The sequence below is a fragment of the Sinocyclocheilus grahami genome, unplaced genomic scaffold (genome assembly GCF_001515645.1).
Source record: "Sinocyclocheilus grahami isolate Dianchi unplaced genomic scaffold, SAMN03320097.WGS_v1.1 scaffold306.1, whole genome shotgun sequence".
NCBI classification, from domain to species: domain Eukaryota; kingdom Metazoa; phylum Chordata; class Actinopteri; order Cypriniformes; family Cyprinidae; genus Sinocyclocheilus; species Sinocyclocheilus grahami.
In genome coordinates, this window is record NW_015505485.1 from 45,731 (window position 1) to 59,814 (window position 14,084).

A 14,084-nucleotide genomic window follows, 5' to 3' on the forward strand; every position below is an offset into this window, starting at 1 on the left:
TGGGCTTTCTCATACCGGTTTTGATTTAGCTCTTCCTGCAGTAGAAGCATCACTGCTCTGGAATGGGAAAGAGTTTGAACTAAATCAAAACTTGAATCAAAACTGCAGTCGTGCACTTCAGTTTTAATTCTACACTGCTGCTGTGAGAGATGGTCGAGCCCTGAGGGAGAGTATACTCATCTGCTACACGTGCTGTAAATGAGGGGGCAAAACCTCTGCTTACTGTACTGTCATTAATCACAAGCATATACTCAGGATTAAATGTCTGGACAGAACCTGCCATAATTGTTTACATCATTCACAGTCTTGCAGTATTATCAGTGCACCATATTTGTTTAGGCTGCATCCGGGTGTTTTTATACCTAAAATAGACTCCCTCACTGGCATACACATAAACAAATACTCATCTTCTCTCTTGCGTTCCTTGTTCTGAAAAATCAATTCACTTCTCAATTCTACAGGGAATTGTAAAACGCAGTGGCTTGCCCTGGAGCAAATTCCAAATCTATTAAGACACAAAAGAGTGTAATTGAATGGCTAGGCAGGATATTACTGAACGGCAGAGATGGTGTCAGAGTATTACTCACACATACACATGGCCTGTTTTGATGAGAAGCTGTACTTGTACTGATTTACTGCATTCAAGCTTTATTTATTGTATTCATTAGAGGTCAGATTATTGTTTGCCAATGACAATGGGGCAAAAAGATGAAGAGGTTGGGTAACCAACACCAGATAGAGTTTAAAAATAGTTCACCCCTAATGTAAGGTCCGAAAAGGACATGAGACAGCACCATTTTTGTTTGTGTCCAATTAAAAATGTCAATTGGATATTTTAACATAAAAAGTTATCATTCGTCTTCAGAATATGTGCATAGAAAAATATAAAAATAAAGTTTTGGGTCGGTAATATTTTGTTTAAACGTTTTTGAAAGAAAGTTTAAAAGTATTTGATCAAAAACACAGTAAAACCTTAATAGTATTACAATTTAAAATAACCCTGTTCTGCTAGAATACGGTGTATTTTAAAATCTGATTTATTATTGTGATGGCAAGGCTGAATTTTCAGCATCCATTAGTCTTCAGTGTTGCTAATATGCTGATTTGGTGCTCAGGAAACATTTTCTTATTATTATCAATTTTGTATGATACTTTTATGGCAATTTTTGTTCTTTATAGCATCTGACAGTGTAAATAATCTCCACTTTTCTTGTATGAAAAGCAGAAGCTCTATAAAATCTGTTTCTCAAAAAAAAAAGTATGTAAATAAAGACAAAAATGGAAATATAAGGGTGTGAGAAAAATATCAAGAATAAAATGTTGCCTTTGTGAAAAAAGTGACCTTTGACATGCTGTTCTATTTTATTTATTTATTTATTTATTTTTATCCAAAGAACTCACAAAAAAATAAAGAGATCAGACTTATAAGGGATGGGGGGGGGAAACAAGCTTTTGCTTCATCCCGCTCTGTTTCAGACTTGTTGTAATTATTGTTTGCAGCACTTTGTAGATATGGTTTTTCCTTTGCTATGTTGCAAAATATTTACTGTGTTTGTATATTTTGTCTTATTTCTTTTTCAAAATGAAATGAAACTTAATTAAATTACTTATTGCCTCTTATTGCTGTCTGTGTGTGTGTGTGTGTGTGTGTGTCTTTTTACACTGTAAATATTGATGCATCTACTGTATGTTAGCAAGTTATCACTAAACCAGCCTAGCTTCTAGAGTAAGAAGCAGTCTTTTAAACCTCCATTTACACTACACTTGTTTGTAACTGTCTGTAGTACAGTTTATTACTTTAAAGGTGACATATCATAAAAATCTGACTTTTCCAGGTGTTAAGTGCTATAATCAGGTCCCTGGTGCATCTACCAACCAAGGAAAGGTGAAAAAGATTAACCCAGTAACTTTGTTTTGGTAAGCCTTTTTCTGCAAGTGTCTGAAAAAACGAGCGCATCTAATTTCGCTCCCCTAATGACGTTGCAAAGGGATCTCCATGGTGGCGTCATTTTGATTTCACAAGCGACAACAGTGTACCAGCTCTAATGCCATGGAGAAAGTTTGAGCAAAACATGCTAACTGTTCTGCCTTTGGCTGCACAGATGAGCACATAACACTATTTAGAGTCCCAGCCTTAGAGCAGACAAGAGAGCAGTGGATTTAATGATTTATTTAGGCCATCTGTATATTGCTGCTACCACACTGATCTAAAATAAACATGCGATTTATTTCCCAGCTGTTTGCCTTTATAGACCGACTGTTTTTGTAACTCGTGTGTTTTTAATGTAAACTTGTGTGTGAACGAGAACTTAGTTTAGTACTCACATGCTGTGACAGCCGCTTTCTGTCCATGTGCTTCGAATGTGTGCACTCAGAAAACCGTATATCAGAAGTTTAAACTAATATGGTTTATTTATAATAGATCAGTGTTTAAAACGCATGATTTCAGCACTTTAAACATGATAATCAGAACCAAAACAGATGTTTTTTAGCAGGTACAAGCTGCTCTGTTCTGGAAAAGGGGGCGGGGAGCAGCAGCTCATTTGCATTTAAAGAGACAGGCACGAAAAACAGCGTGTTTCTGCTTCCACTCAAAAATAGGCATTTTCAAAATGATATAATAAATGATCTGTGGGGTATTTTGAGCTGAAACTTCACAGACACATTGTGGGGACACCAGAGACTTATATTACATATTATAAAAAGGGGCATAATATGTCTCCTTTAATGAAGTGCGAGGTGTCACATGAAATGATATTCACACCAGTAATGTGGCATCTAAGAACAGTTTGATGTTCTCACTAGAAATCACATGTAGTCAAAGTAGCTGGTGCACTGTTGAAATCTCAAATAATTTTCTGTGAACAGAAGTGAGCTAGAAATTGATGTTAATAGCTGATGTGGACACCTAGTGAACAAACTTACTGGGAAGAAAGCTGATATGAAACCACTCTTTCTCTCTGTTGTTTCTCAGAGGTCTATCAGCTCAGCCTTCCTGAAGACCAGAAACTGAGTGTCACCACGGTAATGGTGGGTCAGGGCGCCGTGCTCACGTGTGCCATCACAGGAGACCAGCGGCCGCCAATCATCTGGAGACGCAACAACCATGCTCTCAACATGCTGGAGCTGGAGGACATTAACGTGAGTAACGCACCTCTTTCACCTTATTTTGTCACTATCACACTCTGCTTTTACCCGGATGAGTGTGTGTATGTACAAGGCATCTGGAAAGTGTTTCAATCAGCGACATTTTTAAAACTGTTGAAAGCAAGTGGCGACACTTTCAATCCAGTAAATTGACACACAAGTGCAAAAGCTTGTTTTGAAATGATATGACATGGTGTGGGTTCATTCAATGTTTAATCTAATTCACTTCATCTCTTAATGTGCTTTCCACTCGATTTAGCTTTTGGAGTAAAATATTCAACAAAGACATCAAGGCCAGGTGGGATTTCCAAAAGGAACCCATAAATAAGACAATAAGTCAAATGAAAGTCTCCAAAGTCTCTGAGATTTCAGATGTTTCACAGTTGTGCCACGCTCCAGCTATAATATATATTTATTACAGTAACCTTAACCAACCCAGGCTGATGGAATCTGGCCCCCATGATACCAAATTGAGATATGAGCGATGTTTTAAATGTTCACGCTGTAACGCAACATCACTCAACACGGCCACAACTCAGTAGAAAACACATTAGTGTAAATGAGGATTGAGAGAGAAGATACTCAAGAGAAACTAAATGGGTTTGGCAGTCTTTTATGATGCTTGATTGAGCCAATATGAAATGAAGTCATTTAAGAGGAAAAGAATAGTTAGCAAAAGAATTAAACAGAAGTACTTAAATAAATGAAAGCAGCATAGAGAATATGGTATGTCTCTCTGGGGATATGCTGCAGGGAAAAAACTGAGACTGTCTTAACATAAATGAATACAATTTCATTAAAGTGTTATATATTTATGTATATAAGTTTGTGAGTGTGCAGAAATGTTGTATTCCCAAAACACTGCTGTTTATCTTAGCAATATATTATCATGAACATATCCATTGTCATTTATTTTATTTTATTTTCTATTTTTATTATCATTATTGTTGTATTATTTATTTATGGCATATAATATAGAGTAAAGCTGTTCATTTTTCATTACGTTACAGTATACTTTTATTTCTATTAAGAGTGTGTAATTTGACCAGCCGAAAGCTTGGCTCAATGAGGTATTCATCAGTTGAGTCAACACTGGCCTCTGTGCCATCCTTAATACATTAAAAGTTTATGAGGCCTTTAAATGAGGAAGGAGTCTGTGGCTGCCAAGATCCATCTTTAGAACCTTCACCCTGCACTCCCTACCACAATATCAGCCAGACGGGACATGCACATTCACACAAGATGGTAGCATCTACATGAATAATCTAAAGACTCAGAGGAAAGCTTGTTTAAATGTCAGCAGCTCTACAAGCCACAGACAATCCTTTAGGACAGCAGAGTTGCCTGGCCTAAACCAGAAAAAACATTAATGTACCTTTAAGGTATCCTTCATTCCCAGAGCACTTAATGTCACCATGTCTGTCATGTCAAGCCATGTTGCATGCACATTTAATTTTTTTATTTAATTTTATTTTTTAGTTTAGTTTACTATTTATCAATGTATAGTTGGGGTAATATTGTTAAGCTCAGTGAATTTAATTTTTATTATAAATACAATTGTATTTCATTCTTTATTCTTTATTTCTGCATGCATCTTTTTCTTTCTTGTGTCTACTTTTCAGTCTGCTGTCAGAGACAACCTCATAAATCCAAGTATAGTTAAAGGTAATTTTGTTAAGTTTAGTGAATCCCGTCGACATGTAAGGAAGCATCTTTCGCACATTAATGTGCTGAAAATGAGGGAGCTTGCTGAGCGTTGCGTCATGGGATGCAACTGAGACCACCGTATGGCCATTATTATGAACTGCTCCCTGAATACATAAAACAAAAGAAGAGGATTTAAAGACTAAAGTAGAAATTGTGGGTAAAACTTTATTAAGGATGAGCAGGAAGAATCGTTTGAGCTAGCTTATGGTTTTACAGTGTAATCTTCCAGATTGTATATTTCCCTTTTATCATTAATCAAAAAGATGAATGATAAAATAGAAAATCTAGATGTCTGATCTTTAGAAAGTGACAATTGTTTCATGTACAGCAGAAATTCGATATCCAGCAGTTAACTATGTCTGCGTGTTGACATTTTCACTTTTGCACTTAAAATGATATTTGACACTGAAATGTTGTTGTTTGGATTGATTTTCGTTCTGCAGATCCCCTCTCAGGTCGGTTTGTGTTTTTGGGTCTGCATGCCTTTCAGCTGCTACAGTCAGAAAACCATGAAGCTAATCAGTTCTAACACCACAATTAACCCTCGGTGACTCACAAATCTGAAGACCAGGTTAAGGTGCCTGCACTATTGAGCTGGTTCTGAGTCAAGGGAAATAAAGGAGCTGGTGGTTTGCACTCTTCAGTGCTTCTTCAAGACATCCTATTTCTCTGTTCATTTACCATGAGGGTTACGATGCCATATCCTGGCCTTATATTTTGCAGTGGTTTGCCATATATCATATCCTCTATATAATACACTGTAGTGTAAACCAGCTTTGGGGAAATATGTTAGATATGAAACTGATAGATTTGCGTGTTGACATTTTCACTTTTGCACTTAAAATGATATTTGACACTGAAATGTTGTTGTTTGGATTGATTTTCGTTCTGCAGATCCCCTCTCAGGTCGGTTTGTGTTTTTGGGTCTGCATGCCTTTAAGCTGCTACAGTCAGAAAACCATGAAGCTAATCAGTTCTAACACCACAATTAACCCTCGGTGACTCACAAATCTGAAGACCAGGTTAAGGTGCCTGCACTATTGAGCTGGTTCTGAGTCAAGGGAAATAAAGGAGCTGGTGGTTTGCACTCTTCAGTGCTTCTTCAAGACATCTTATTTCTCTGTTCATTTACCGTGAGGGTTATGATGCCATATCCTGGCCTTATATTTTGCAGTGGTTTACCGTATATCATATGCCTTATATAATATACTGTAGTGTAAACCAGTGTTGGGGAACTACTTTGAAACTGACAGATTTAAACTAAATACAACTGTATTAGGTTATAAATGATAATAATCATAATATAGAAATGGCAACATTTAACTGAATTTAAAGCTGTAAAATGTCATACAGGGAATCCAATGTATCTTCTTTTTTTATCAGTTCAAATTAATCATCTGAATTAACTGGTTGCCATAAATGAATCACACTTCCCAACAGAACTTGAGAGATAGTTATTTTGGAGAGTCATTTTGTTTGGTTTTAAAGTATGCATAATGTAATATCACTGTAACGATAGAGGCGTCGTGACAACGAAGTGGGGATCCAATAGCAGGCTTTATTAAAAAGAGCATAGTCAGTACAGGCAGGGTCAGATACCAGCAAACAATAACATCCAAGGCACAGACTAGTGATGTGTCATTCGCGAACAAGCCGGCTCTAAGAGCCGATTCTTTGTAACGAACGAGAAGAGCCGACTCCCGTCAGGGAGAGCAGAATCTTCAACCGGAGCCTTCTATTTTAGGCCAATTTAGCAATTGTGAATGGTTTGTGTGTTGGTAAGCAATTTTTTATTTAGTGTTATAAAAAAAAGCCTTATTTTTATGCATTTTTTCGTTACAAGAAAAAATAAAATACACATGAGGCTAATCACATCGGAGGACAGACTCGGATCATACCATTATGTGAAGGAATGGGGACACAAGCTCCGAAGAGTACGAGTGTAGTGGTACAGGCCAGGTACACAGAGCGACAGAGAGAGGTGGTGGATCCGGATTTAAACGCAAGCGCGTTGGTTAAGGTAGGAAGACACTGCAATTTGTTGCAACATCGGTCCCCTCAGAGAGAGTCTTCTCAAAAACAGGACAAATAATCACAGAGAGGAGAAATCACATGAGCACATCCAAGCTGAGGCATCTGATATTTTTCTGAATGCGAACCTACACTAAAGACTAAAGTGTTGTTATTAAAGTTTTATTAAAATGTTAAATAATAGTATCTGTGTATTTTTTTTTGTAACGAAAAAAAATGCATGGTAACACTTTAATTCGATAGTCCACTTTAGACATTTTATTAACAGTAAGTAACTTTGCAACTACATGTCAACTAGCAGTTAGTAGAGTATTAGTAGACTGTCTGCTTAATATCTTCTAACACTTTCTTTGTCAACTTATTCTACTAACCCTAAACCTACCCTAACAGTCTACTCTGAGAGTTAGTAGACATGTAGTTGCAAATTAATGAGAATTAGTTGACATGTAGTTGACATGTAGTTACAAAGTTACTTATAGTTAGTAGAATGTCTAAAGTGGACTATCGAAATAAAGTGTAACCAAATGCATAAAAATAAGGCTTTTATGAAAACACTGAATAAAAAATTGCTTATCAACACACAAACCATTCACAATTGCTAAATTGGGCTAAAATAGAAGGGTCAGAGTGATACTAAATAAAGAGCCATTTGGGAGCCATAAGAGCCGGCTCTTCTAAGGGAGCTGAGCCAAAAGAGCCGAATCTTTGAAAAGAGCAGAACTTCTCATCACTAGCACAGACAAAAGAGTAATCCAACAAGACAGGCAATGATCAGGGCAGGCAGCAGTCAATCAAAAACAAGATAACAGTCCAAGGATCAAAACACGAGAAAGGCAAAACTAGGAAACACAGAAGGGCTAAACATTCAATCACCAGCAATGTGAGCATGTGTGTGTGCTGTTCTTATAGAGTGAGACGGATGAGGTGATGAGAGACAGGTGATTGCAATTGATGTTGAGTCCGGGCAAAGGATTATGGGAAATGGAGTCCGGGGTGAAGTGGCAAGAGTCTGGAATGGAGTGCCCTGTAGCGAAGCTCACGTTAAAACCAGTAATGTGCCATCGTTCTACATTAGCACTCATTAGAAAACTGAGGTATTGTCATGCTACTAAAAAGTGCAATTTAGTAGCATCACTACTTGATGTTTAATTCTCCCAATAACTACTCCCGTTCACTATGGCTTTGTGTGCATACATGTGAGTGTCCAAGTTTTTTCAGTCATACTGCATCTATCTGGCTTTATCTGGATTCTGCAGCCTAATCAAATCAAAATTAACATATTTAATCAGAACCATCTGAATCGTCCTTGAAGGAATACTTGTGCATTCCTGGGCATCAGGATGTCAGGAAAGGCCAGTAGACCTTGTAAAAATAATGGCGTTTGAATTCATTAGCTTCGTGTTTGGACATTGATGATGTTTCTCTTCAGCCTTTGCTGTCTCTGATACTGCGTGTTGCTCTATGCACTGATTCTTCTGTTTTCTATTCTTATCATTAGACTTTTAAATGACTGGTGCGATCTGATTTTATTTCATATTCAGAGGCTCCTCTGTTTTGCCTCTTTATAAAATGCTCTTTTTCTGTACTGCTGTTTTCACTTATTAAGAGCATGTTGTGAGGAAAGGGGCTTGTTTATTTGCATGATCAAGGTTGTGGCCTGTAGTGAGCAGAGTTTCACATCCTTACCCGTGCATACTAACACAGCCAAACTGCCGTTCTTCATTGATTGTGCTGTTAGAACTATGTGGCTATGTAGAAACAGTAGTTTTATTGTCTACTTAATTCTTTTATCTGGCACAATAATGTAATGTCTTTTAATTATATTAATTTGTGGGCTTTTCTTAGCAACTAATAAATCAGTTGGCAGCCCAAATTATTTGCATATTTTCTGTATGTAATTCTTTTATCGGTTGGGAGACCTAATTTCCATTTTCAGTTACATATTCTCTAACTTCTGCATAAACTGGGGCTCAATTTTCTCTTGCTCCCATTTTAAAGAGAGAGTTCATCAAAAAAATTTAAAACCTTATGAATTTTTTTCATATGCAGAACACAAAGATTTTTTTTCTATACAATGAATGTCAGTTTCATTGTTTAGACAAAAAACATTCTTCATTTTTGTCTGGACTGGTTTTCTCAAAAACAGTGTGGGGAGAATAAATGGTGTGTGTAGAGCTGTAATGACGGCCTGCAGCAGAACTGATGCAAATGTCTGCTGCAATCTGCTCCTATTGATTACCCTGTTTTTTAACTGTCCTCATTCTCCTTTTCTTTCTCTTTTAGTCCTTCTGTGTTTTCTTTTCACTGTGTCACAGAGTTTCACCGCAAGCTGCTCTCTTTTCTCTCTGCAGTCCAGTATCTGAATGCTTGATTGCACTTCCACATTTTTATTTGCAGATTTATGCATTCAAACTAACGTTGATTATAGGAGTACACTCTGACATTTCCAGCTCTGGGCTGTTGTTTGCACTTGTGTGTCGTAATCTTTCACTCTGTAAGGTCACGGTGATGGTAGTTTTGTGTGTTTTTAACAGGATTTCGGAGATGATGGATCACTGTACATTACCAAGGTGACCACTACGCACATGGGCAACTACACCTGCCATGCAGACGGCTACGAGCAGCTTTTCCAAACACACACCCTGCAGGTTAATGGTATGTAATGTACAACACATTCACTTGCAAAATTGACCAGTCACGATCAAGTTTTCCAGAGAGCTGTATAATAATAATAATCCGTTAGATTTAAAGAAACAATGAATGGAATCTAAAATGAAACATGCACCGTACTGCAAGTACAACTTGACAAGATAATAATAATAATTATTATAATTTTAAAAAGGTTTTTTTAAGTACTATAAGGATTGACGCACATGCTTTTTTCATAATTTCATTCCAGCTATGGTGTTACTTTCTTCTGAAGGGCAAATGGTCTTTTAGCATCTTCCTGGTCCCCTGTGATCAAAATACAAGTTTTTCATCATTCCTTAAACTGCTACCTTTTCCCTTGCCGTTTCTCATTGACACATGAAACACAGAGCAATCAAATGCCCCTAAATGATAACATCACATTTTAATTGGATAAAAAAACAATTGAACTTGCCTCCGGAGTTGTTGCCTAGCAATTAATTGTGGTCAGAGCTGGAAGGAAATGGAAAATTAATTAGTAGATGACACGTTCCCTTTCTGTGTCTTAAGTCACAAGGGTACTAATGCTCCCACTTACTTAATTATGCTTCCTCCTGATGACCAAGAGCATTGGAATATTTTTTGGTCTTATATTCTCTCAGTCCTTAGTCAGTTTGCTGATGGGTTTTTTTCTATTATTGCATTTGTGTAGTTTAATTTAAGCTGAAACATTTACATTTCTCTTTAGTACACAAACAATGTTTAATTAATTTCCTGCACGGCACACGGAAATGACTGTCAACCTTTAGGCTTTCAATTCAATTTCAATTTTCAAAGTTGTCGTTCAAAACTTTTTATTTATACTGACAATGAAATGATGTTGCTTTGTTTTCCAGGCAGGGTTTTGCTTGACAGACTAAAAAAGAAAAACATTAATAACCCTCTCTGTGATGTATGTAATGTGTATATATATATTTTTTTTTTGTGTGTGTGTGTGTGTGTGTGTGTGTGTGAGTGGGTGAGGGTGAGGGTGAGGGTGTCATTTTCGTTATTTTTAAAGACCCTGAAGAGCACGCAGATGTATGAGAGCAGTGTTAGCTACACACACAGAAAGAAAAGTCAATTCGTAAATAATTTTTTTTTTGTGGTAATTTTTAGGTTGAGCTTAGTAGAGAATAAGAAAGAGAGAGCACTGGTTATGTTTTTTAGCGTAGCTCATTTAACCAAAAAATCCCTTGATTAAATTTCTTTTTTTTTAATGAAAGGATAATTAACCCAGAAATGAAAGGTCTGTCGTTATTTACACTATTATTTACACAATTTACCATCTTTTTTTTTTTACAAAATAAGATTTTTTGAAGATTGTCCTGGCTAATGAAAGTGAAAAGAAACCAGATCTGTCAAGCTGCAAAAAATGGAGCAGAAACAAGTCCATATGACTTTTTTTTTTTTTTGTACACATCAGAGTTTTGGCTGACGGCATTGATTGAATAATTACCTAAATTCCGGTTTATTCCTCATACACATATTTTTATGTCTTCAGAACACTTTTAAGTGCTCTTTCTTTCTCATACTCAGTATCACAGATATGCTGATATGCTTTCCTACATTTTCCTTCATGAATGGCATTTTCACACGGTTTACTGTTTATCATAATCTGTTCATTGCCAATGAGCTGATCTTGGAACACCACAAGGGCCTGAGCTTGTGATTTTTACACTAAATGATTTCTGCGTTCCAATAGTGAGTTCCACTCCACAGTAAATAGTCTGAGTCCCAGGGAGCTTAAGACTCAAATTCTACTTGTGCCTTGAAGCAAATCATTTCATTAAATCAACCCCCTTGCGTGCTACAAAATGGGGCCCCCGCCACCGCTGTCCAAACAGTTCCTCTCATTTCTCCCATTTCCTCTCATATAGAGTTCTAAATAAAGGGAACTGGTTAAATAAAGATGTTTATTATTATTATCATTATTATTATTATTATCAACACCATCATCATGCTTGGCTTGCATTTTTTTATTTTCCTAAGAAATGTCTTTATTTAAAGTCCCCCTGTAGTCAAATATTGTATCCCTTAAAACTTATCTTTGATCATCAAAATGACATATTTAAAAAAAATTTCTTCAGAAAATAATTTTCTCGTGCCTTAAAATAGCTTGAATGTAACTCTACACCCTTGCCTCATTTACTATACGCGGATCTATGAATATGCAAATTAGTCCCGCCTCCACTCAGTCACACCAGCCAGCGCCTCCTGATCCACTGGATCATGACTGATAAAACTATGTTTTTACTAGCGGACAACTACAGTGAATACTGTGACATTCGTTAAAGTTACTTACTTGACGATGTTGTGTCCTAAAATGCCTTGAAGACTCGAATGCAGTCGTTTGTGATTGTTAATTCGCACCCGCGAGCATATGCATGTGAAGTGCAGACGCAGCTGCGGGAGAGGTGCGTCTGACTCCGGGCTACTTTTACACTGTTGCCACGGGTTATAATGCAAGTTAGCAAGTTAGGTTCTAAATTCACATTAAACCACAGCTTCATGGGTTTTTTGCTCTGATTTATTTTTGGTTTTGTGCTGGTATTGGTATATTTTGCATGCTAGTGATAGGAATCGATCCCTTGACGTGATTGGTTATTGGTTTGTGACGTAGCAAACCAAGGGTTGTTTCAAACCATATTTCTGGGTCAGCCTTTGGGAAACTAGTTTTAAGGAGAAAATACACAGCAAAGGTGTTGATTAATAGATTGGCGTATGGTTTGTCTGAAAGCATATTAAAAACACCACATAGACAAATAAACAACGTAAAAAAACGTTATTTTCACTACAGGGGGACTTTAACAATCCCATGAAATGTTTTGATGAATATTATTTGATTTTATTTTGTCTGATTTATTTTTGGTTTTGTGCTGGTATTGGTATATTTTGCATGCTAGTGATAGGAATCGATCCCTTGACGTGATTGGTTATTGGTTTGTGACGTAGCAAACCAAGGGTTGTTTCAAACCATATTTCTGGGTCAGCCTTCAGCCTTCTGAGACATCACGGAGATATTTCTCCGTTATGGGAACTCCTTCCCTTCCAACCTTTCCTGAAGTAGAAGGAGAAAATACACAGCAATGGTGTTGATTAATAGATTGGCACATGGTTTGTCTAAAAGCATATTAAAAACACCACATACACAAATAAACAACATTAAAACCTGATTTTCACTACAGGGGGACTTTAATAATTAATGACAGTTTGACCTCTCAAGCTCATTTGAGTTCTGTGATGATTTGGTGGCATATTCAAGATATTTAATAGTCAAAAGGCAAAAAGAAAACAAAAAAAAACACTTTCTTGTAGATAAAAGGAAAAATATAAACATCATTCTAACCATTCAGTGTGTTGTTTATTTGTTGTAGCGGTTGATGAGGTGCTAAATAAGTAGTGAAGGAAATTTTAGGGTCAGGGTATTTTAGTGTAGTATTCTGTCTACATCGGCGGAAGAATGCATGTACGAAAACCGCTAATGGAACGTTTTCAAAATATAACCAGTTCTGAATTAGAATTAAGGGAATACCCTAGTCTAATGACAGTACAGTTCTCTGTTCCAAACAAAAGCCTTTATTATACTAGCTGATTTCACACTGAAAAAATGTACCCATATCTTTACAAAAGCAGACGTTGATCTTGTCATTCTGAAGAAGCTTTATATAGCCGTGTTGCCTGCTGGTTGCACTGTAGCAGTGATTGACGTGTTTGTCATGATCTAGATCTAGATCTTTACTCAATCCCACAATCCCCACCTGTGGGGCCTCTCATCAACAAACATTCCTCCAAAGTCAGCTGTTCAGACTAAAGCTAACATGACAACTTGAGAACGCTATAAATGTTTCAGCCGTTATCAAACAGATTTTTTACAAACCCATTAAAGAACTTAATTCTAACCATTCAGTGTGTTGTTTATTTGTTCATTCATTCACTTTGCTTACACTTTTGTCCATTCCTCTGTTTTTTCATAGTGCCCCCTGTTATCCGGGTGTACCCTGAGAGCCAGGCACGTGAGCCGGGGGTCACAGCCAGTCTGCGATGCTACGCTGAGGGCATCCCTGACCCACAACTCTCATGGCTGAAGAACGGCATGGACATCACCACGAAACTCTCCAAACAACTCACACTTCAGGGTACAGACAAATAACCACTGGACATTTCTTCTTATGACTGAAACAGTAATGCTGCTAATGCCACAGAAATGACACACTTTCACATGGAGGTCTGTATGTGACAATTATGAATGGGAATCATAAAGAATTTAATCATTTTGATTCTGGTTCCTAATGGTCCTATTCAATAACCTTTTAGTTTATTTAAGGAATAAATATTTGGGAAGAAAATGCAATTCCACTGCCAAATGAAATATGAAATTTTTATAATAAAGGTGTGTTATACAGACCTTTTAATGACTTTTCACAGTCTTTTTAGAGGTGACATTAAGTATACACTGCCTTTCAAACGTTTGGGGTTAGTAGGACTGTTTGCTTTTTCAAATATTTAAACTTTAATCAGAAAGGATGCAT

General features: G+C 36.9%; 1 protein-coding gene across 1 annotated transcript; it reads left to right on the forward strand.

Annotated features, from left to right (window-relative positions):
* The first annotated feature begins 695 nt into the window (after nt 1-695).
* Nucleotides 696-13,705, forward strand: LOC107601444 (follistatin-related protein 5-like). The gene is made up of 5 exons (XM_016293627.1): nt 696-721; nt 2,869-2,870; nt 2,975-3,141; nt 9,420-9,540; nt 13,530-13,705. Exons 1-5 carry the CDS (start codon nt 696-698, stop codon nt 13,703-13,705), a joined length of 492 nt encoding a protein of 163 aa, XP_016149113.1.
* The last annotated feature ends 379 nt before the right edge of the window (nt 13,706-14,084 follow it).

Bases quoted from the DNA above. Each gene is read 5' to 3' on its own strand.
- LOC107601444 (XM_016293627.1), top strand. From the start codon at position 696: ATGGGGCAAAAAGATGAAGAGGTTGG. The intron at 3,142-9,419 runs GTGAGTAACGCA...TGTTTTTAACAG, and splicing joins TGGAGCTGGAGGACATTAAC to GATTTCGGAGATGATGGATC. The intron at 9,541-13,529 runs GTATGTAATGTA...GTTTTTTCATAG, and splicing joins ACACACCCTGCAGGTTAATG to TGCCCCCTGTTATCCGGGTG.